The sequence below is a fragment of the Emys orbicularis genome, chromosome 14, assembly GCF_028017835.1.
Source record: "Emys orbicularis isolate rEmyOrb1 chromosome 14, rEmyOrb1.hap1, whole genome shotgun sequence".
In the NCBI taxonomy this organism is placed as follows: domain Eukaryota; kingdom Metazoa; phylum Chordata; order Testudines; family Emydidae; genus Emys; species Emys orbicularis.
In genome coordinates, this window is record NC_088696.1 from 17,969,148 (window position 1) to 17,991,462 (window position 22,315).

The 22,315-nt window shown below is 43.7% G+C and overlaps 1 protein-coding gene across 1 annotated transcript in view; it reads left to right on the forward strand.

Annotated features, from left to right (window-relative positions):
• BEAN1 (brain expressed associated with NEDD4 1) overlaps positions 1-22,315 on the forward strand; it is a 94,666-nt gene that overhangs the window by 69,740 nt on the left and 2,611 nt on the right. Inside the window, exon 4 of the mRNA XM_065416781.1 lies at positions 3,345-3,486. Within this exon, the coding sequence (XP_065272853.1) occupies positions 3,345-3,486 (142 nt within the window). The remainder of the gene's footprint in view (positions 1-3,344; positions 3,487-22,315) is intronic.

Consider the following 22,315-nt stretch of genomic DNA (forward strand, 5'->3'; position numbering starts at 1 on the left):
CATTGCAAGGAACCACTTTGCAGTGCACCTTATAGATATCTTAACAAATGGGAAGCAGGCACACAGTTCACAGTAGCTACTTTTTATTCACAAATGAATTTTTATCCACACTATTTTTCTACATCAGTGAGTTAAACTGCCTCTGTGAAACATGACTGCCCTTGTCAGCTCACAAAAAAAAACAGGCCTAGCCTGCCTCAGAGTAATGCTGACATTCCATGAAGTGCACCTGGTTGTGGAGTAACCACCTGCAAAAAATCACATTGTGGATGATGTCTCTGACATAAAACCAGACAGGCAATAAAATCATCATCTTGTTGGCTCCTTAAGGGAATCAGGGACAATTTGTCCTGGTTATTTTTGTTCATATAGAAAAGCCATAGGAAAACTACAGAAGATTTTGAAAGCTCTGTCTGCAGCATTTGTGGTGCTACTGTACATGAAATTGTGACTAGCTTTACTGGTAACTCTGACAGGACAAGAAGGGAGGTCTGACAACTACCATTAGAGCTGGGGAAAGAATACAGAAGTTCTTTATTAGATTGATTTTGCCTCTGTTCACAAAGGGGAGGGCTGGAGTTGGAGCTGTGTGGGGTGGAAGCATCAGGTCACTGGAGACCTGCTATTGAATTCAATTTCCTACTTATTCCCCGGGAACTCCCTTCATTCTAGCTGCCACATGAGCTGAGCTGCCAGGAAAAGCTGCAGGGGGTCCTGGATAGGTGCATAGACCACCTGCAAACACTCTTCCCTTAATAGAAAAGTCTGGAAAAGACACCCCCAGGGGAATCTTACAGAGTTTACCTCCCTCTGTAACAAGCCCTATCCCATTTATACCTAACACAATCCATTCATTTTCACTCTACCTCACCCTTCATATTCGTACCAGAATTTTTTAAGGACACCCTGGCCTCTCCTAAACTAGTGGTTAAGCAGTGTTCTTACAGATGTCTGGTTTTTTAGATAAGGCTAGGTATGCATTAGGCAATATTGACAGGAAAACAGCTTAAAAAATTATGCACCTCGTAGGCCTACTGTTCCCTCCCCTTCCCCCCACAATCTTATTTTAGTGCATTGATTGATAGATATAGATATAGATATATATTTGCTGAAGCTAAGATCAGACCTTATTGCTCTGAGTAACTCTCCTTCAACAGAACATGGTGTCTTTAACAATAGCTATGTATTTCTTGGCTCACTATATTGATCAGATGCTTCATTATTAAAAATATGTTGGCTGTTCTGCCTAAAAATTGACTTGACCTTTTATCACTGATCCCTTCATGCTATGGATTGCAGGGGGTAGGTATTTTTATAGATGTTACTCTGATGCCATCACTTCAAACTTTTACACACCCACGCTCCAAAAGAAACACAGTATTAGCTTTCAACAGCAGGAGGAATAACTGCATAATTTACAAATTACAACCCTAGTGTTCACTTTTCATTTTGTGGGACCTTTCACATGAGCTGCCTATTCAACCCAAGCCTTATTTTACTACTTACCAAAAAAGAAACCCCCACTTTTGTTTTTACTTTCAAACTACAATTATGCAAAACAGTGTTTTATGAAGCAGCTCCCTACAAAATCTCTAGGAAGCCGTTAGCATTGTACTTTTTGAAATTACACACAAATATAGTTACTTACTGTGGGAGTTAAACAAATGAATTGTGTAATCAGTTAACAATGGAAGTAGGTGCGGGGAGGGCTACTGTCTAGGCACTGGTGGGTTTGGGGAAAGAGTCCCTGACTAGGCTTCTCTGGGCACCAGGTTGCCCCCAATACCGTTAAGTTAATTCAGACCAGATGAACTCTCCCCTACAGTTCAGTTACATTTAGCCATCCTCACCCATCTGCAAGGCTCCACAGCTGTGGCCCCACAGAGGGGCTGGCTGCTAGCTCCTCTTCTCCCCTCATCTGTGGGGCAGAGAGGGTCCCAAGCTGCTCAGGAACAGACTGTTTTCCATAAGGGAGGGAGGGGGTTGTAGGGCAGCCAGCCAGTGAAGCCTCCCAGCATCTCAGGGCCTGCTCCCTCTTCCCTTCCCTTCCCAGAGTAACCGCCTCACCCCTGCCCTACCAAAAACAACATCAGCTCCTGACTCCCCTCCCTATGGGCCTCTCTCTGGTGCTTGAAGAAAAAGGGAGAGGGGCCAGGAGCCTGGAACTGCTGGAGGAAAATCATCTCCCTTTTCTTCAGCCAGCCAGCCACTGCTGCTGCTCCTCTGGCCCTGTGGGACACAGCAGAGGCCATGCCAAAGCTACACCACAAAGTGGTGCAGCTGAGAAGTCTGGATGTAGGCCGTTCACCTGCCCACACTGTCTATGCTGGTATTCTCTCAGTTATGCTACTAACCCGTCTCAGGGACAGCCTATGTGCAGGCAAGCCCAACACTGACTGCAGAGAAGAAAGTGCCACCAGTTTATCTCTTGCCTCTTTAGATTTTGGCACACTCTGAGGTGTCAAACTTCCAATGGAAGACTACACCCCTTTACACAGCACTCCCTGCTTGTACCCTGTTTGAACCAGTTTCCTGATATCTCTGTGGGAGCCACATAACGACTGCAGCTCTTCTTTTCTTTTTTCAGTCCCGTTCTCCAGTTTCTTTTCCTCTGTGAGTCCTAGTGTTAAGGACTCAAATTAAGGGTATGTCTACATTGCAATCAAAAGTGTGACTGCAGCACATGTTGACATACTCATGCTTACTTTGATCTAGCTAGTTCAAACAATAGCCGTCAAGCCATGGCAGCATGGGCAGCCACACAGGTTTTACAAGCCCAGTCAGGACCCAGGATGTGTACTTAAGCTGCTACCCCTGTGCTGCTGCAGCTTTACTGCGATTGTTATTCAAGCTAGCTAGATCAAACTAGCTCAGATGTGTGCCTATTCTGCAGTCACACCTCCGACCACAGTGTAGACATACCCACAGGTGCCTAAAGTTAGGCACCTAGCCCCTTATTTAGGCACCTACATAGAAGTGATCTGGTTTTCAGAGGTGCTGAATATATGCAGCTCCCAATAACTTCAGTGGTTATGGAGAAGCAGTGCTAACATTTGAGATTGTGTACAGACCTTGTATTCTATTTGGGTATAGCACTGATGACACTGACAATTTGGGGAGTTGCATGGGGTGTATATTCCTAGCGCCACACCATGATACACAGTAGCTTGAATTTAGTTGGCAGCCATCCCTGACAGGGAATTGTTTTATTTCCTTAAGACCTGCTTGCCCTAAAACACTAACAATCCTGCTGTCTCATTTGTGGACTATAGGTATAAATTATGGCAGATCAGCAGAGAAGCCACCATGGAGAAAAGACTCAGTATTAATTGCTTGTTTTATAGCTCCAGATGGCTTCTCCTACGGTGGCTCAATTGGAGAACTGAGATCCACCTGCACAGAGGAGTTCCCACCAGCTTTTGACTTTGGTTCCTACATGGAGACTCTGTCTCAGGTCAATGTCATGTATCCTGACTCACCTCCATGGTAAGCACATTTCTGGGTTTCTGCCAGCCCTTTTTATGGTTATTTACATATTATAGGTACAGGAGTGGTAGTTCCTTTTGCAAAAAAAAATGTTGATTATATTTGTATTTTGCTGACTGAGCCTCTGTGAAACGGGACTGTTCCCTAGTCATAAGTTAATACTCTTTTTAAGTACTCCAAAAGAGGCAGTATAAATATATTTGGATAATAGTCTTTAGTAGAAGGTAATAAAATTAACAAGGACAAAAACTTGTAAACAGAATATTTTGGCCACCCTGTTGTGTATAGTAGCTCAATATCCTCAAATTGTGTTTGAGAAGACCTTCCTGGGAGTTCTTGGGGCCACTGGAACTAACCAGACACATTCCAAGATGGAGAGAATTGGATCAATGGTAGAGAAAATGAGCCATGATCAGATATCTTCAGTTGCAAGTCCACAAAATGGAAATATGCAAGAACCTGGTAAATAGGTACCACTAAGTCAGAAGACAGATAAGGTGAATAGACATGTAGGTAGACATACAGCAATACGATCAATGTGCAAGACAGCTCCATGATTAGTACATGATTTGACCAGCGTTTTGCCTGCTGGCACTGCACTTGCTACCTGCTCTGATTGTGCTATGGGGGAAGGAGGGGGAAGCAAACAGCCAGCTTTATCCCATAAACCTGTTTTACAGTGGTTAGGTCTCTATTGCTTCTGGCTCTGGCAACCATTTTGCCGTTTGTTGATCCCTCCAAAGGAGCTATTAACTATCTCAAAGCCATACCAAGCAATAAATGCTTCTTTCCTGACATGTTTTTTTCAAAGCACTTAGACTAGAAGTGTGAAATCAACCAGAACCCTGCATCTAAATCCACAGAACTGTACATAAATCCACTTACAAGTATACATTGCTCTAGGGCCCACTCCTGAAAACCCTTACTGATCAAAGCATATCCACTGACAGCAATGGGACAACTTATATATGTAAGGTTAGCTGTTTAGTTTGAACCAGCTCAGTACAAGGAAAAGAGGGGTTTTTTTATTAGCAGATAGTTTGCACAGGATTGGGAGTGCCATCCTCCACTGTCAGAAAGCTTAACTGGCCCCTCAAGATATCCCTTGCATAAGGGGAATTGCCAGGTGACACACAGTTGCCATAATAGTTCTACACCATCCCTTTGGCACAGGGGTGCATGACAGGAATATCTCTGAGCTTTGGCAATCCCCAGCTGCATTTGGGCTCCTGGGGCCAAGAGCAACTTTGTATCATTTAGAGCAGCCCTCAGGGTGCTCTACACTAGTCTACACTGTACTTAGGGACCAGCCAGCACCTTGATAGCCACTTTTCTGCCGCTCTGATCCTGGTCTAACAACCACTTTCCCATTCCCTATCCCAGTCCTGAGCTGTACGAAAGTGCAGCTGTTGTGTGGCCCAGTCTCACTATCACAGTAGTTAAATATTCAAGGCAGAAAACACTGAATAGTTTTGACAAATATTCAAAAACTTAAATTTTATATCTTAGCAACATGGTTGGGGCCAAATCTCAGGAAAAATAGAGTTTAGCAGATGGTTCAAAGTAAAATGTGGAGAATTACGTAGTGAGGCATTTAAGCTTTCACTGAATGCATTATATATTGCTGTGTAAACTTCAGTTCACAAAAGGGTTGCAATACAGAATACAAAAATATTAGTATGATGGGTAAGTGTGACAGGGCGCAACTCACCACCGCAGCACCCCCTGCTGGCCATCCTGGGAATTAGTTGGGGGGGTTGCCAGTATGCCCTCCTCAGGTGGTGTCTCGGCTGTCGTCTCGGCTGTCTCCACCTCTAAGACCCACGTCGCTCCCCGGACAACAGCATCCTCTTCTGGGCACAGCCCTTCGGGGGAAACCAGCTATCTAGTCCATCCACTTGCCACTGTGGTCTACTGCAGCCTTCGGTCTAGCCCGTCACCTGCTGTCCGAATACTAGCCACCCCTTCTGTGGCAAGTGGAGGGAAAGGGTGGTCTCGCCCGCTACTTCAGGCCCCGACCCAAGGGCCCTATAGCTGGCAGCCACGTCCTGCTGCTCCTCCAACTCCCACGCCTATTTCCCTGAGCCATTTCCCTGTAGCCCTAGCACCTTCCCGGCCCTTTGTATCAGGGGCCTCAGTCTGGCAGTCCTGAGGCTGGAGCACCCTATTGCTCCCCTGACCCAGCCCAGCACTGCTCTATCTAAGGTACTCAGTGCTTCTCCCTTGCACTCCAGGGAGAGGCTGACCCTGCTCTGTTGAGCAGCCCATCTTATATGGGCCAGCCTGGCCCTGATTGGCTGTTCCAATAAAGGTTCTCCTGATTGGCTGGCACTATAAGCCTTTTCCTCATTGGCTGCCTCCCACGCAGGCTCCCCAAGGTGGCTTTAACCCTTTACCTACCTGTGAGGGGCAGCTGCCCCATCACAGTAAGATTCAGTATAGCTACTTTCATACCATGGCCACATGGCATAATGGCCAAGTGTCTATTTTCTGACTAGTGTAGAGAGTGTTAGAACCTGCCAAGTTATTGTGATTTGGATTGAGGGCTGTTCTCCAAGACAATGTGTACTGAGAGGTGCTGTGTTCTACTGGGTTAGGGCTGGGCCTGCGAGCCAGGGGAAGAGAGTTCTAGGTCTAACTTTTATTTACTGTTTGTCCTTGTGCAAGTCCCAATAAAATTTAAAATATTAAGCACCAACTTTGCTATGTACTAAATAAAAATTTTGAATAATAGGTATAGCAAAATGTCAGGTTAGCTGAATTACTGGAGTTTCTCCTTCTAATTCATAGAGGAACATGTCATGTAAAACTAATCTAGGGCACCAACAAATATATAATGATGTTGTGGCCTAAGCATGAGGGGAAAGGGGTGAGGAACAGAAATAAATGGCAGCCCAGACTAGGCGTCATTGCATTAACAGCAGTGATAAATTAAAACCTCCCTAGCACATACCTGAAGCAATAGGCGTCTACGAGTGTTCTAATGCCATGGGCAAGCACCAGAAAAGTTTGTTTCAGTTCACAATGTTGTTCTAATGTTTTGTCCTGTCAGAGGCAGAAGTGCTACATCACCCCCACATGTCAGTTGCCACTTAGTTGAGCATTCTTGAGCATATTTTTTTCTAAAAACATCCATCTGAAAAAGTCCTGGGAGCAAGAGTAGAGCCACTCTATGCCCAAGGGTGACTATAATTGTTTCAGACTATCATTTTCATTAGGTTTTGTACTCAGGTCTTAAACCAGAGAGAGAGTGGGATTAGGTAGTTTGGTTGGAGAAAACCAAGAACATAAGATAGATTTCCCTTTCTTCTGCGATTAAGGGAGGGCTAAATGTTGTGCTAATCAATCATGAGCTGGAGGAGACATTAACAGCCTCTGCAATGGGTGCATCATTTGTAATCCCAAAGCTAGACAGCATCCCAGGATCCCGGTGTGCCTGAAGTAGAAGAGATGTGACTTCCAAAAGCCACAGCAGTCAGATTATACAAAAAAACTCTGGTATTGCAGGTGAATTTGTAAAGCCATGGCATTATTCAGATATGAAAGCATACCCTGAGGACCAATCCTACAAGCCCTTACCCATGCAGATAGCTCTGTTGAAGTCAATGGGACGGCTCATCTCAGTAAGATTTTGCACGATCTGGCCCATGCTACTGGCACCAGGGTAGCAAGCAGGACAATTTCCCTGGGCCCCATGCCACAGGGGGGCCCACGAAGCTAAGTTACTTCAAACATACAGAGTCACTGTGGGTAAATGTAATGTGAGTATTACTGTAATTTAATCTCTAAAAATGGAAATAAATAAATCACACTTAGAGGCTTTCAAACTGGAGCACGGCTCAGGCTTGGGCCCCACATGGCAGTGGGGTGGGGGCCTGCTCCTTAGTTTCCACCCTGGGCCCCAGCGAGTCTAACGCCAGCCCTGACTGACGCCCATTCTCAGGTTAATTTGCACCAGTCTGAGGGAAGACAACCTCCACATGAGGCAAGGGAAAGGGTTGCTTTGTGAGCAGAGCACAACTTTCCTTAAAAAACAAGACTAGTTCAGCCAAAGAGAACAAGGATCTTGAGGAATTAAACCAAAAACAAAGATGCCCCGAGCAACCAAGAAAAATTACAACTATATACAAGGTAAAAAGTGTTTGCATGTAAGCAGGTAGGAATAAAATTGTACAGCTGCCTACAGCCCCTGAGAGCTGTAGCTCAGGATTGCCAGGGCAGCGGGACAGCCCTGCCATGCCCTTTCTCCTGACTACGCCATCTGCATGGCATAGGAGTAACTAACCTGAGAATCCCACTGCATAAGAGAGATCCTCCTGGGGCCAGCTCAGGCAGCACAAAGCTGTCCTGATGCAGAAGAGTATCTGGCATTGTATATTTAGCTCAAGATCATAAGAGGAGCATTAGTAGGGAAAAAACAGAACCGAAATACCTGTATATGCAATTTGACCTCTCTCTACATCTCATGAATCTTTCACAGAAAGACAAAATTCCACTTGATATCTCAGCTCAAACTGAGCAGTGAAGAGCACAACACCCTAGATTTCCTAGGGGAACAGTCCACAAAAATCAATCTACACTTTGCTATAGTTATGCAAGGTGCCGCATCCACACACAGCTCTCCAGTAGGATGTCCAGTGAAGAATACTATTTATATAACCTCTAATTGGGAAATTTATAAAAAATGCCTTGGGATGTTAATAATTTAATTGCTTTGATGTCTGAGCTGCAAATCTCATTTAGGGCTCAATTTGATTATCGCTATAGATGCTTTTTCTAATCATTTCTTACATTATATTTAGAGGAATACCAGGCACTCGGTTTTGTCATAGTCCTGCCACACTCATGGGGCAGTTAAACCGAAGCAGTTTGGTCAATTTGTCTTGACAGCCCTAAATATATGGTGCTCATATCCATAAACATCCCTTTAGGAGATGTAATGACTTGCTAATGAATCTGAGATCTGCGTGAATGTCTGTCAAATTGATTTTACGTGAGAAGAAAAAAAAACTGACAGGTCTTAAACGAAAGAATCAAAATGGTACTTGGATGCACTTCGTAGCCTGTTCCTATCATATACAAATAAGTTTTACAATGCTGGGGCAGTTTTATATGGTGTTATGTCATCCTAAAACATTTGAAGCCTCTGTTACAAAAGAGGGCAAGATATTTACTTCCAAGAACGCAAGCCATTATTGCTGAGAAAGAAGATCCATGCCACTTGGCATAAAGAATCCAGAGCATGGAATTCTCTTCCACAAGAGTTACAAAAAAAAGAACCATAACCAAACACCATCAGGATAAAATGCAAGATCCAGCCCTTTGCCAGAGGTCACCCTTCACCATAATATGAATTTGCAGTGTGCAGCAGCAGTTGAAAAAGCTAACAACGGGGCCGGCTCCAGCTTTTTTGCCGCCCCAAGCAGCGAAGGGGGGGGGGGGGAGAGAAACTAAAATAAATAAAATAAAAAGATAAAGCCACGATCGGCGGCACTTCGGCAGCTGCTCTACCATGCCGCTTCATTCTTCAGCAGCAATTCGGCGGCCGGTCCTTCCCTCTGAGAGGGACTGAGGGACTCGCCGCTGAAGACCCGGACGTGCCGCCTCTTTCCATTGGCCGCCCCAAGCACTGCTTCCTGCACTGGTGCCTGGAGCCGGCCCTGGCTAACAATGTTAATAACCATTAGAAGAGGATATATAATAAGACAGAAAATATCATAATGCCACTATATAAATCCATGGTATGCCCACACCTTGAATACTGCATGCAGTTCTGGTAACCTCATCTCAACACAGTTATACCAGAATTGGAAAAGATACAGAAAAGGGCAACAAAAATAATAAGGGGTATGGAACAGCTTCCATACAAGGACAGATTAAAAAAGATAGGGACTGTTCAGCTTAAAAAAGAGATGACTAAAGGGGGATATAATAGAGGTCTATAAAATCATGAATGGTGTGCAGAAAGTGAGTAAGTGACTTCAGTGGGCTTTGAACCAGATCCTTTGCCTCTGTTTCACAATTTCTCCTGTAAAATGAGTCTAATAATATCTACCTCAAATAGATGCTGAGAGATGTCATTAACGTTTGAAATTCAGCAATAAAAGGCACACTGTGGGTGTGAAACTCTGAATCAGCCTAACTCTGCTCCTATTTGAGTAAAATGGTAAAATTCCCATTGACTGCCTAACTCTGATCATATTGATAACACTGAGCAGTTTTTCAGAACTGCACCATAGAAGTGCCAATTATTATTAAATGCAATATGCTGCAGCACTAAAAGCAGCAATACCTCATAACCCACTGGCACCCCAAGATTTTCTAGCCAGAAATCCATTGCACTATGCAGTATGGCCACAATAAAGTTAAGAGGCCCTTGAAAGTCAGAACTGAAAAAAGTAAGATAGTTACCCTCCTAGGGAAAAAAATCCTTGCTGAGTTCTCCTCTGGTTTTCCACTGGCTAGAACATGTTACCTACCAAACTGGATATTTCTGTCACCAGCTGGAAAACTCATTTTTAGATTAATCAAAACAAAGCCCTTTCCTAGAAGCATGATCCTATTCAGAACTTTACACACTCACCCATCATAATGTGGGTTATTTTTCCGTCGTCCTCAGATATGAGAGGACACTAACAACCACAGTGATGATATATTAAAATGAATATTGGTGTCTCTTAGGATGTTTATATCCCCATGTGAGGACTGGACATTCTAATGGAGGTAAATGCATAATGGATTATTTTAAGGCGGCACAATTTTCTTAATTGGTTTTGATTACTGTAGCAGTGCCCATAGCTTCACTGTCATTTATAATGGTAATGCAGACACTCACTAAACACTGCTTATCAAGGGTTTATCATTTGTATGTAAAAAAAAAATTTTCCAGGCTGAAATTTGTCACACAAAATTTTCATCACAAAATGATTGATTTTCTTTGGAACATATTTATTTTAATTGCTTTGGTCATTTTAAAGCTGCATGACAATATACAAAATAGCAATTTATCTAGTTAAGATACTGGCTTGCATGTGCTTCCATTCCATTTAAAAGCTCTCATTTGACAAACAATCTTTAATATTTAATACCTTATTTTTTTTTAAAAAAATTTAAATTTCCAGGAGCCACAACTGTTTTCTGCAAGACTTTTTTCCCCTTCCATGCATATTGCAAAGTAAGGCCCCAGTCCTGCAGCTTTTAGTCATCCAGATAATCCCACTGAAAACACGAGCCTAATACTATTTGTTAGACTCCAATAATATACTACACACATCCCCCAGGATTGGAGGACTGGATCCCAAGTACAGTACTTTGTCAGTATGACTGTTCTAACTACATCTTGAATGAAAAATGTCTACAATCAACTTCAATTTTCAAGAAGAGAAGTTTTTTAGCTGACTATTAACTATGCGAGAACAGAGACACAGAAAATTTAAGTGACTTACACAGGACCAGTCTTTTGCAGTGATGGGAACAGAACCCATACTCAGGTATCTGCTTGCCCTATACCTCCCACATCTTTCTACTCTTCGGAGTCCTGGACAGTCTAAAATGGGCATTACCATCATTATTTGGTTTTGGTCACTACCAAGATGCGATCAGCACTTTCTAAACAGAGATCAGGTACAATCCCTGCCCTGAAGAGCTCAGAAGCTAGACAGTGCACACACTTACCACAACACCAAGTTTCACAGTCAATTTCCTGCAAGTAGGATCAGAGTTTAACTTGCCTCCTCCCCTCACCCTTAACATTCATGGATTCTCTCACTGTTTAGATTCCTTTTCTCTGAATATTCTATGTTCTCCAAGATCTGTAACAGCTGCTGTTTATAATACTATTTTGTAAAAAAAGACACCAAAAGTCAAAAGAAGGGGACTCATTACCAACAAGGCTAAAGAAACAGCCATTTTCCCACACTGCTCTGCATTTAACTGCTCTTTGTTTTTCTGATTTATTTTTCTTTCCAGTGTCTATTTTCCAACCTGTGAGGATTGGGGCTTCCCTGAGTCTCTACCAGACCCCAATTCAGGTTGTTTGTAATGTCCATCCCATTTGTAGCATACAAGGGATTTTCCCAAACAAAACAAAACCAAAAAAAGGAAGATCCTAGTCTGTCTCTTTCCCTTGAGAGAGGGGGTAAGTCAGAGTAAAAGAAAGGCAAAGGTGGTCTGTCCCTCAGGCAGTCCTTTGGAGTTACCCCTTTGGGGCTTGGCTTATCAGCTACTACAGTGTCTTTAATTAGGTTTTACCTCCAGCCCCTCCTCTTGGGGTACCTGCTTTATAGCTGATCCATGCTATTTCAGGGGCAGCAAGGCCTACAACTGTCTCCCTCTTAGCTGATCTGATTCAGAGGGTCAGTAGTACAAACATCTTCCAGTTCAAACCCCCCCTCCCCATGTGGCGTTGGTGTCCCTCTTTAAGCTCTCCACCCTCCAGGCAGTGCAAGCCTTACAGGTGTGCCTGATTAGTGCTAAACCAGCCCAGAAGAGCTAATTAGTCTCTTCTCTACTAGAGTGAGAGTGCACCTTCACACCACCTTTTTATTTGACTTCACTTAAGCTTTCCAAAAGTCTCTTGAGTCTCACAAGCTTATTCACTCAGAGGAGATAGCTAGTTTCTCCCAGTTCTAGAAAAGAGAGTCAGTATTCCTTAAAGGAGAATTTTCTGTTTGGTTATAGCCGCCTGTGTTGTGCATGTGTGGCCAGCTTATTGAGAAATTGATCTGACTGCCAATAGAAGAACACCCATTGATTTTAGTGAGTGCTGGATCAGTTTCTCAAGCCTCAATACTGCATGGCTGGGCATGCCATCAGTTCTTGTTGAAATCAACTTGGATTGAGAGATCTCAACACCTTATTGGCTGGCACTCGTCATTCCCAAACCTTTACAGCATGCTGACAATGGCATTACATTAGAGTCACACTATCATGATTCAACCTTTTCAAGTCAGAGGATCATCATATCCCCGGAACCATCAACAGAACTGGAAGGACAAGTCATTGATTCACCTCTAATTGAAGTCTTATGTGTCCTGCTCTTGCTTCACAGTTTTCCTTTGTTTACAGTTTGTCTTTCACTCAACTTCTGGGTCTAGCATTAGTGAAACTGTGTTACTAGATGTCTCTAAGTCATGGTACATGAATGTCTGTGCCCTGTTGAAGGGTGCTATAGATTTGCTGGAAATGAGGTAATGGCAGAATAATCACACTGTTAATTATCACTTCTTTTTTTCCCTGCTTCAGGGCCAATCATACTAAAAATCCTGACCTATTATTATTGAATCTCAGAGAAAGATGGATATTAATATGATGAGACTGTAGCTGGGAGGGCAGAAGCAACATGGGTGTATTACAAAGGTGCATGTTACAGGTGTTATGTCAATGGATACTGATATCTCCAGAAAGGAATCGAATAGTTATTCAAATAAAATAGACTGTCATGACTTCATTATAGACTAAAGTTTGATAATTAAATCAGGTGGATGGTGACGCAGAATCCATAACTGCTATAGTTTACATCAAGTGGCACAGGCGGGTGGTGACTTTTAATATGGCCAGCACTTCCAATGGATGGAGCACTCCACAAGCACCTGAAATCTGTCCATACGGAGTGGATTTTTTAAAAACTTTCTTTGCATTTGAGAAAATAGTACGTTAATGCTTACTCAATCACCAGCAAAATAGAAGCCTATACTAAAAACAAGATCAAAATACATTTAATAGATTTTTTTAAATCACTCAGACATTTCAGGTGTAGATTGTCTCTATTTAAAAATATGGACAACTAGGAAAAATCCACAGTCCAATAGCATAAAAAGTTTCACTGATAGATAAGAGCAATGCTATCACAAATTGACATTTCCTTTCCTATGATGATCAATAGCCCCCCAACACGCCTTTCAAGATCCAGAAGTCTATCACAACCTGTGGTATACTTCAGTGGTTCTCAACCAGAGGTCCGGGGCCCCTGGGAGGCCATGAACAGGTTTCAGGGGGGCCGCCAAGCAGGGCCAGCATTAGACTCGCTGGGGCCCAGCGCAGACGGCTGAAGCCTAGGGCCCTGAGCCCCGCCACCCGGAGCTGAAGCCAAAGCCTGAGCAATGTAGCTTCACGGGGGCCCCAGGCAATTGCCTGGCTTGCTACCCCCTAACACTGGCCCTGACTTTTATATGCAGAAAACCAGTTATTGTGGCACAGGTGACGTTTTTATAACATGTTTGGGGGAAGAAAGAAAAAGGTTGAGAACCCCTGTACCTTATGCAGTAACTCAAATGCCCCAACAATAAGTATGTGGGTGAAACCAGACAATCACTATGCTCTCAAATGAATTCACACAGGAAACTGATAAAAGACGAAAAGCTCTATCCAGGGGTGAACACTTTTCACAAAGTGATCGCTCCGCATCTGACCTCTCAGTCCTTGTCCTCAACGGAAACCTGCACAACACCTTCAAAAGACAACTCTGGGAAATTAAATTCATAACTCTGCTGAACACTAAAAACCATGGACTTAACAGAGACACTGGTTTTATACCTCATTACAACAAGTTGTAACATACTGTACTGCCTGCTAACCCTTAACTGTACACTTCATTTTGAGTGATCTCCAACAGCATGTATGACCCCATTTGCTTAACACTGTCCCACTTTATATTTAGTTTGAACACTCTGGTTATCTTCTCCAGACCTGAGGAAGAGCTCAGTGAAGCTCGAAAGCTTATCCCTTCCACCAACAGAAATTGGTCCAATAAAAAATATTACCTCACCTACCTTGTCTTTCTCATATCTTGGGACCAACACGACTACAATAACGCTGCAAACATTTCCTCATGACAGTTACACATAACAAAACTGTATATCAATTTTAAGAAGAAACACTCAAGAGGAAATAATGACATTGATTTTCAAGCCACTGTCTTATAAACCCAAGGAGTTATAAAATCAGATGAAGCACCATCACCATCCAGACCACTCAGGTTAGCATCAGTCACATTACAGCTTTTCTTTTCATGTTCATTTTAGGAAGTCACAGCATTTTCAATCGAGATTCAGCTTTCCTTTATTAGGCAGCAACATCATGTAGACATCCTTTATTTTGAGCTTAATGTTGTTAACAGAATTATTATCTAGGCATGGGTGTGTGGTTCTGTTTACTAGATTTTAAAAGAAAAGAGTGGATCTCCAGCTAAGTTACACTAATATGAGACAAGTAACTTCAGTGGATTTATGCCAATGTACTGGAGTGGAGAATCAGGCCCAGTGTAAGCTAACAAGGAGCCCTGTATATTTCATAAATTTTTAATCCTTTTTGAAGCACCCCTTCTCCCCCCATCACCAGATTATTTTAATCAGCTTGTTTGTTTCTTAACAAATTCTGCTAGCAGAACCCTCTTCTCTTCCTAGTGAGAAGATCATAATTTATGAATGACAACCAGTTAAATAAGCTCTTTTGTGTTTCCTTGGCAACAAACCTATCTTAATACTCATTTCAATAAGACCTGACAAAATCATGGAGTGATTCCTTCCCGCCTCCCCCCGCCCCCACCCTTTAGAACAACTACAACATTTTGAGTTAACGGGGTCAGCTTAGAGATCCACTGCATTTTTTTTAAAATCAGAAAGTGATATTTTTCCTTTGGAGAATAAATTTGCTTCTGCTAAGGATGGAGGTACCAGAAATCATCCACCTTTCCTCTCCTTATGATGAATAAGATATCATCTCTTAAAAGATGATGGCAAAGAGAAGGCTAAAAGAAGAATGAAATTATCATTCTGTCAGAAACCAGGCCAGAGAAATATAGATTAAAGCGTGCTTCAAGGTCAGTGACCCTCTTCCCCAGTCAGGAATGCCTTGTACTGTATCTTAATGTGCTGCAATTAAGAAAATAATGGATTAAAGTAAATGCTTCATAAAATGCTGTAACTGAGGAGTCAGGAAACGAACGATTAACTGATTCTGCAAATTCTTTCAGGGAGGACAACAGCAGCATTCAGGAGAGATGCATGTGTAATAAATCCCCATGATCCCAATTCATTATGTTGCAATAACACAGTCATTCCCAGAAGTATATCCTTTTTTGCTTAGAAGGATTTCTCTGTATGTATGCAACATTGAACCTCATGTGCAGACTATGTTTTTAAAGGTACAATAACTTTGAAATGTTCGTAACTTAACAAAACTTTAGGGTTGTTCTTTCAAAAGTTTACAACTGAACATTGTCTTAATACAGCTCTGAAACTTTACTATGCAGAAGCAAAATGCCTTTTAACCACCTTAATTTAAATGAAACAAGCACAGAAAGTTTCCCTACCTTGTCAAATCTTTTTTTTTTAATTTTCCCTTATTTTTTTAGTAGTTTAACTTTAACACCGTACTGTACTGTACAATATTTCCTTTATTATTAATTATTATTATTATTGGTCTCTGCTGCATGATTGCATACTTCCGCTTCCAAATGAGGTGTGTGGTTGACGAGTCAGTTCGTAACTCTGGTGTTCATAACACTGAAGTTCTACTGTAGTCGTTTGAAGCATGAATGTCCAGATAAAAGATCATAGGAGCTAGGGCGACCAGACAGCAAGTGTGAAAAATCGTGATGGGGGGGGGGAGGGAGGTAATAGGAGCCTATATAAGAAAAAGACCCAACAATCAGGACTGTCCCTATAAAATCAGGACATCTGGTCACTCTAATAGGAGCATGCAAAATCTGAGTACAATGTTAACAAATATTATTGGTCCCCGGCCAGGGCCGGCTCCAGGCACCAGCGCAGGAAGCAGGTGCTTGGGGCGGCCAACGGAAAGGGGCGGCACGTCCGGGTCTTTGGCAGCCGTTCGGCAGCGGGTCCCTCAGTCCCTCTCGCAGCGAAGGACCCGCCGCCGAATTGCCGCCGAAGAATGAAGCGGCGGCGGTAGAGCTGCTGCCGAAGTGCCGCCGATCGCGGCTTCATCTTTTTATTTTATTTTTTCCCACTTCACCGCTTGGGGCGGCAAAAAAGCTGGAGCCAGCCCTGTCCCCAGCTAATGTCAAATGACACAAGTTTCATCTTCCTAATATCAAATTATGTCTCCGAATGCTCACTACTTTAGGCATTGTGCACTTAAGCCCAATCTTGCCAACACTTACATTCATGCTTAGCTTCACTATTGTAAGTAGCCCCATTGAAACTGATGGGGCTATTCATGGTAGTAAAGTTAAGCACGTGCGTGTTTGCCAGATTGGGGCCCTCCTTTGTAGAATTTTACACCTTTTGACATCTATTTTCCCCTTTCCAATTATTTAAAAGGAGAATAGACATTTTTTTCTTTTATACTGTCCTTTAACTAGGTGTGTAGGATGTCACTAATGTGGTACACATTGACTTTTTTTCCCCCTGTGGTAGCCACTGTAGAATGCAAACACAGTCCAGTGGGGTATTTCCACTTTGAATTCCAGGGAAAAGCAGGAAGTGCAAAGGAACACAAAAATGAAAACAACCAGGAAAAATGTTAACCACCCTTTTTAATCAACACCAGGTTCCATTTTCTAAGGGTCAGTCTGGTTTTTATTCTATTCAAGCCAGTTCAACCCTTCCCTAGTTAGACTGCTAGGCTGTTGACATTTCTGTTTAACCTGAATGTTGTAAAACATTTTACTCTACAAAATAAATGGAACAAGAGCACCAAGAATAATGTGACTTTTGTTGCTAACATTTAAAAAACCAATTTAAATGCTGGCTGTATGTGAACTCTGGGGAGAACAAACAAGAACCTTGACACTGATTCAGGCAGAAAAGTGAGTTGGAATGCATGGCATGACCGAGGTCTGAGTGAACTGAGCTCTTGACAAATCCTACACACCATCTCAAGTTTAGTTAAGGTATAGAACTGGCAGCTAATATCAAGAACGGGCACTGACTCATCTTAGGATAGTTAATTAGATGGCTGTAAAATGAAATGTATACTGTCTTACTAGGGAAGTAAAAGGATAAATAGAGCCAAGCTTGAGAATGCTGATTATAATGTAGAGAGACAAGGTGGGTGACATTATATCTTTTATTGCACCAACTTCTGTTGGTGAGAGACAAGCTTACACAGAGCTCTTAAAGCTTGGCTCTCTCCCCAACAGAAGTTGGTCCAATAAAAGATATTACCTCACTCACCTTGGCTCTCTAATATCTGGGACCAACATGGCTATAACTGCACTGCATACAACAATGGAAGATTTTAATGTAGTCCTTCCCCAATCCCACCACAGCGACCCACGCGCTTGTACCAAACTAATGAAAATAAAATTGTATACATCCTCTGTGTGCTGTCCACAAATGTAGTGCAGCTGTTTAATAAACTGCAGAAGCTACTATGCACCTTTGACCACCACATCTACCCTCTGCCCATGGATCCATCTCCCAAGGACTTGCTGTGCCATTCCAACACACCCCACCCACCCATCAGCTTCAAACCACCACCAATTTTTAATCAACCTGACATAGAAGCATTTGCATCTCATACCACTCAGCCTCCAAAACATCCAGTGTGTAACACAAGTCATCAAAATGTGTGACCAGTGACCAAAATGTGACACCTGTGTTTTAGTGTATGTTCCACCATAATTGATTCATTATAGTGTTTTTTTTAAATGCAAAGCCTGGTTTTAAGGGTGTTTTCTCACCAATGTGAATCAATTAAACCAGTTTTGTGAGTTGTAGCAGCCTTCCTCCCCAAAAATCAACCTCTTAGAGACTGCAAAACTGAATTCACACACCAAGAAAACAAGTTTTACACTTCAAAAACATTGTAATCTGTCAGTTATAGCAAGACATGCAACAGTGCACAGGGGTCACACATTCTGATCGTTTGGAGCCCTTGCCTAGGCTGCCCCAGTTCAGTAATGCAGCAGTCCTATTCCCTCCCCCCCTTCACACACACACACACACACACACACAAACACAAACTGGTGCCCACTTTCCTCCTCAGTTACTGCAGCTACACATGCACACACAATATGTCAGCTATTATTAATGCAAACCCGCCCCTTGACAAACACACACACACACACACACACAAAGATGCTCATTCCTCACCCCAACCCAATTAATACCTCTCCAACACACACATTCATGCCATTCCTCCCCCAGTTACTGCTGCTTGGGTCTCCCTACCTTGCTGCTGTACACCCACTGTCTTCTTGGACCTAGAAGCACCATATGCCTTTCTGTCCCAGAGCCAATCCACTCCATGGAGCAAAGAGACTAGGGCAAGGAGCAGAGTAGGAGCCAAGCAATTTCAGTTGGAGGCAAATGGAGCCAATGCCATTGTCACAGGTGCATAAAAAGACTCCCCCCAGCTCAAGGCTGGCCCTTCTCATGTCCCTCCACACCTCTCTGGTGTGATGAACAATGTATCAGCCCAGTAACTTCATGCCTCTTTGCCCCACCCCTATTTAAAATGCCTTGGTGGCTGGGCAGCTCCCCTCCTTCTACTGTGGGTCTGTCTGCTGGGGTGCAGGAAGTGAGGAGCCAAGGAGCAGGTGGCCCAGAGGTGCAAGCTAGCAAGGCCTACCCTCCAAGGCACAGCCTGACGATGCCAGGTAGCCTCCAGTACAGTGGAGGGGTCTGTTCCATTTTCTGTCTCCAAATGTAGAACTTCACCCCAAAATTACCCCAGCCAGAGGCCAAGAATAGGGTAAGATTCAGCCCAGGGCCACTGACAGCCTTTGCATACATAAATACTTCATGGCTTTAAAACACATCATCTCACAACCTCTGCAGGGCTGTTGGGAAAGGCAGCTTTCCAATGGGACCCATTGCTCAGTTCTAACCCTGGAAGAGCCTGATAGATCTGACTTTAAAACTGTGACCTTTCGATGTATTAAAAAAAGCTTGTTAAGATCATATTTAGAGGAGTTTGTTACTCTCTCTGTGCCATTTACAGTGCGACTGATGGTAACTAAGGCACCTGGCTTTGCAGGTGGAAAGATGCAAGAAATAATCCCTAGTCAATTGCTTTAAACTCCCTAAAAACTCTTTGTGGAGGAATGGTTTGTGAAACACATGAGGCATACCCAAAAAATATGACTTTGTGGAGTGGAATAAATGTGTTAGCAACACTCATTTGAGATGATCTATTACTCCTGTAAGTAAGGACTACTCACATGAATAAGGGTTTGCCGAATGACGTTCATATAGTGTGAGTTCTTTAGCGCTGGGGCTGTGTGTTAGTGTGTGTAAAGAATGAGTCAGACCTGTGATATTGCATACATTAGTACAGGGGTCGGCAACCTTTCAGAAGTGGTGTGCTGAGTCTTCATTTCTTCACTCTAATTTAAGGTTTCGCGTGCCAGTAATACATTTTAACGTTTTTAGAAGGTCTCTTTCTATAAGTCTATATTATATAACTAAACTATTGTATGTAAAGTAAACAAGGTTTTCAAAATGTTTAAGAAGCGTCATTTAAAATTAAATTAAAATGCTGATCTTACGCCACCAGCCTGCTCAGCTCGCTGCCAGCCTGGAGTTCTGTTCACCTAGGCCGGCAGAGGGCTGATCAGGGCCTGCAGCCGGGACCCCAGACCTGGGGGTGTGTGTTTCAGGGGTCAGGGCAGAGGGCTGGGGGAGGGGGTTCAGGGCAGAAGGCTGGGGTGGGGGGGGGTTCAGAGATCAGGGCTGGGGGCTGGGGGGGTGCAGGGCAGAAGGCTGGGTGTGGGGGGGTTCAGGGCAGAAGGCTGAGTGTGTGGGGGGGTTCAGGGCAGAGGGATGGGGCTGTGGGGGTGCAGGGCAGAAGGCTGGGTGTGTGTTGGGGTGTGGGGGGTTCAGGGCAGAAGGCTGAGTGTGTGTGTTCAGGGCAGAGGGATGGGGCTGTGGAGGTGCAGGGCAGAAGGCTGGGTGTGTTTGAGTGGGGGGGTTCAGGGCAGAGGGCTGGGGGGTGTGGGGGTGCAGGGCAGAAGGCTAGGTGTGTGTTGGGGTGTGGGGGGTTCAGGGCAGAAGGCTGAGGGTATGGGGGGTGCAGGGCAGAAGGCTGAGTGTGGGGGGGTTCAGGGCAGAGGGATGGGGCTGTCGGGGTGCAAGGCAAAGGTATGGGTGTGTGTTGGGGTAGGGGGGTTCAGGGCAGAGGGGTGGGGAGTGCAGGGCAGAAGGCTGGGGTGCTCGGCTCTGAGGTGCTCCCAGCCCCCTGCCCTGAGCGGCTCAGGGCAGGGGGCTGGAAGGGATATGCCCTGTTCCACCCCCTTCCCCCAGACTCCGTCCCTACCTCTCTCTGCGTCCTCTATGGAGCTGTGTGCACGCTGCCGTTCTTCCCCCTCCCCCTTGCTAGGGCCATCAGCTGATTGGCCAGGGACGGAGAGGAGGAGGGGCAGGAAAGCATCACGCTGGGGGAAGAAGAGGGGGAGGGGGGAAGCTTGGCTGCCGCAGAACCAAGCTTCTGCCTCCTGCCCCCACAGGGGAGAGCGGTGGGCGGGTGGGCTGAGTGGGGCTGGGGGCCGGGACCGCAGCAGGGAGCTGCGTGCCACTCAAAATCGGCTCGCGTGCCGTGTTTGGCACGCATGCCGTAGGTTGCCAACCCCTGCTTTAGTATATGTATTACTGCAGTACCTCAATACAGCCCCCCCAAAAAAAACTACATTAGAAGAAAGTTATGGTTGCAAAGTCAAGCACTCAAAAGTTAGGAAATGCCTGTGTAACCTTTGTTTGGCCCTCTTGTGCATAATGCATTATAATATAGTCTTTAATTTCATAAGCATGTACTGTTCTTTCCTCAAAACCCTGCCTCATTCAGTGCACAGGACAGATGGTGCTCAGTTAATGGGTAGCTATTCAATATTTCTCTTTATTCTCGGCATCCAATAATAGAAAATTATGGGCATTCAATTATTGGCATCACTACCTGCGCCACCTATGATAAATAATAATTATAGTTGTTTGCAGGGTTAATTGTGCATTGTAAGCTAATGAAGCACCATCATTAGCCAAGAACAATTTATATACTGAACACTTACAAATTTTCAGAGAAGACTAATTCAACATTAAAATCAAGACCCTGAAATGCAAATGAAACACAACAGTGTATTTCTAGCTTCCAGAGTAAAAACACACTCTTTGAATGATTTATAGTTGCCTGCTTTGCAATGATAATCTGCGAATTCAGCATTGAGAGTGCCAAAAAGATATTTAATTGAAAAACCTGGCAAGTGTTCCCTATTAGATTTTTAAAACGTGATCCTGATTACGAAAAAAAAAAAAAAGCAAGGTGATTGAATCTGCAGTGGTGGTTTGTTTGTTTGTTTTTATTTCTCCAGAGCATATATAGCGAAACAACATATTGCTATTTTACATAAAATACACTGAAAAGCAAGTGTTGGCTATGGTCATTTTGTTTCTGTTTCATTTTGATGTTTAAAAGCCTGCTTAAAGTCTACTTCACAAAGGACCATTTTGATGTTTATCCCACTCAGCATTTTAGTTTTACAGAGCTGCGCTACAATCCATCACAGATATTAAAAGAGATTATTTTGATTCCTAGGAAAGGAATTTTGATGATCAGATAATAGCAATGACTAGGGCCTTGATCCTGTGCCCTGTCCCATTTTAGTCAATGTCAGAATTCACAATGACTTCAGTCAGGCACTAGAACTGCTGCTTTCTCCTCTCTGTCTGGTCAGTAGCATGTAAACCTTTCCCTCACTGCCCTGATCCGGCCTGTCCTCAGCACTGCAATCCACTCTACCTTGCACTGCATTGAAAACTGAGGCAACCTTCTTGCTAAACCAAATCTCTCACTATGGGACACCCATGCTCTGTGATCGGCATTAGCTGCCTCTTGGTTTCTGGGTAGGATTTCAGGGGTTGGTTTTGACCTA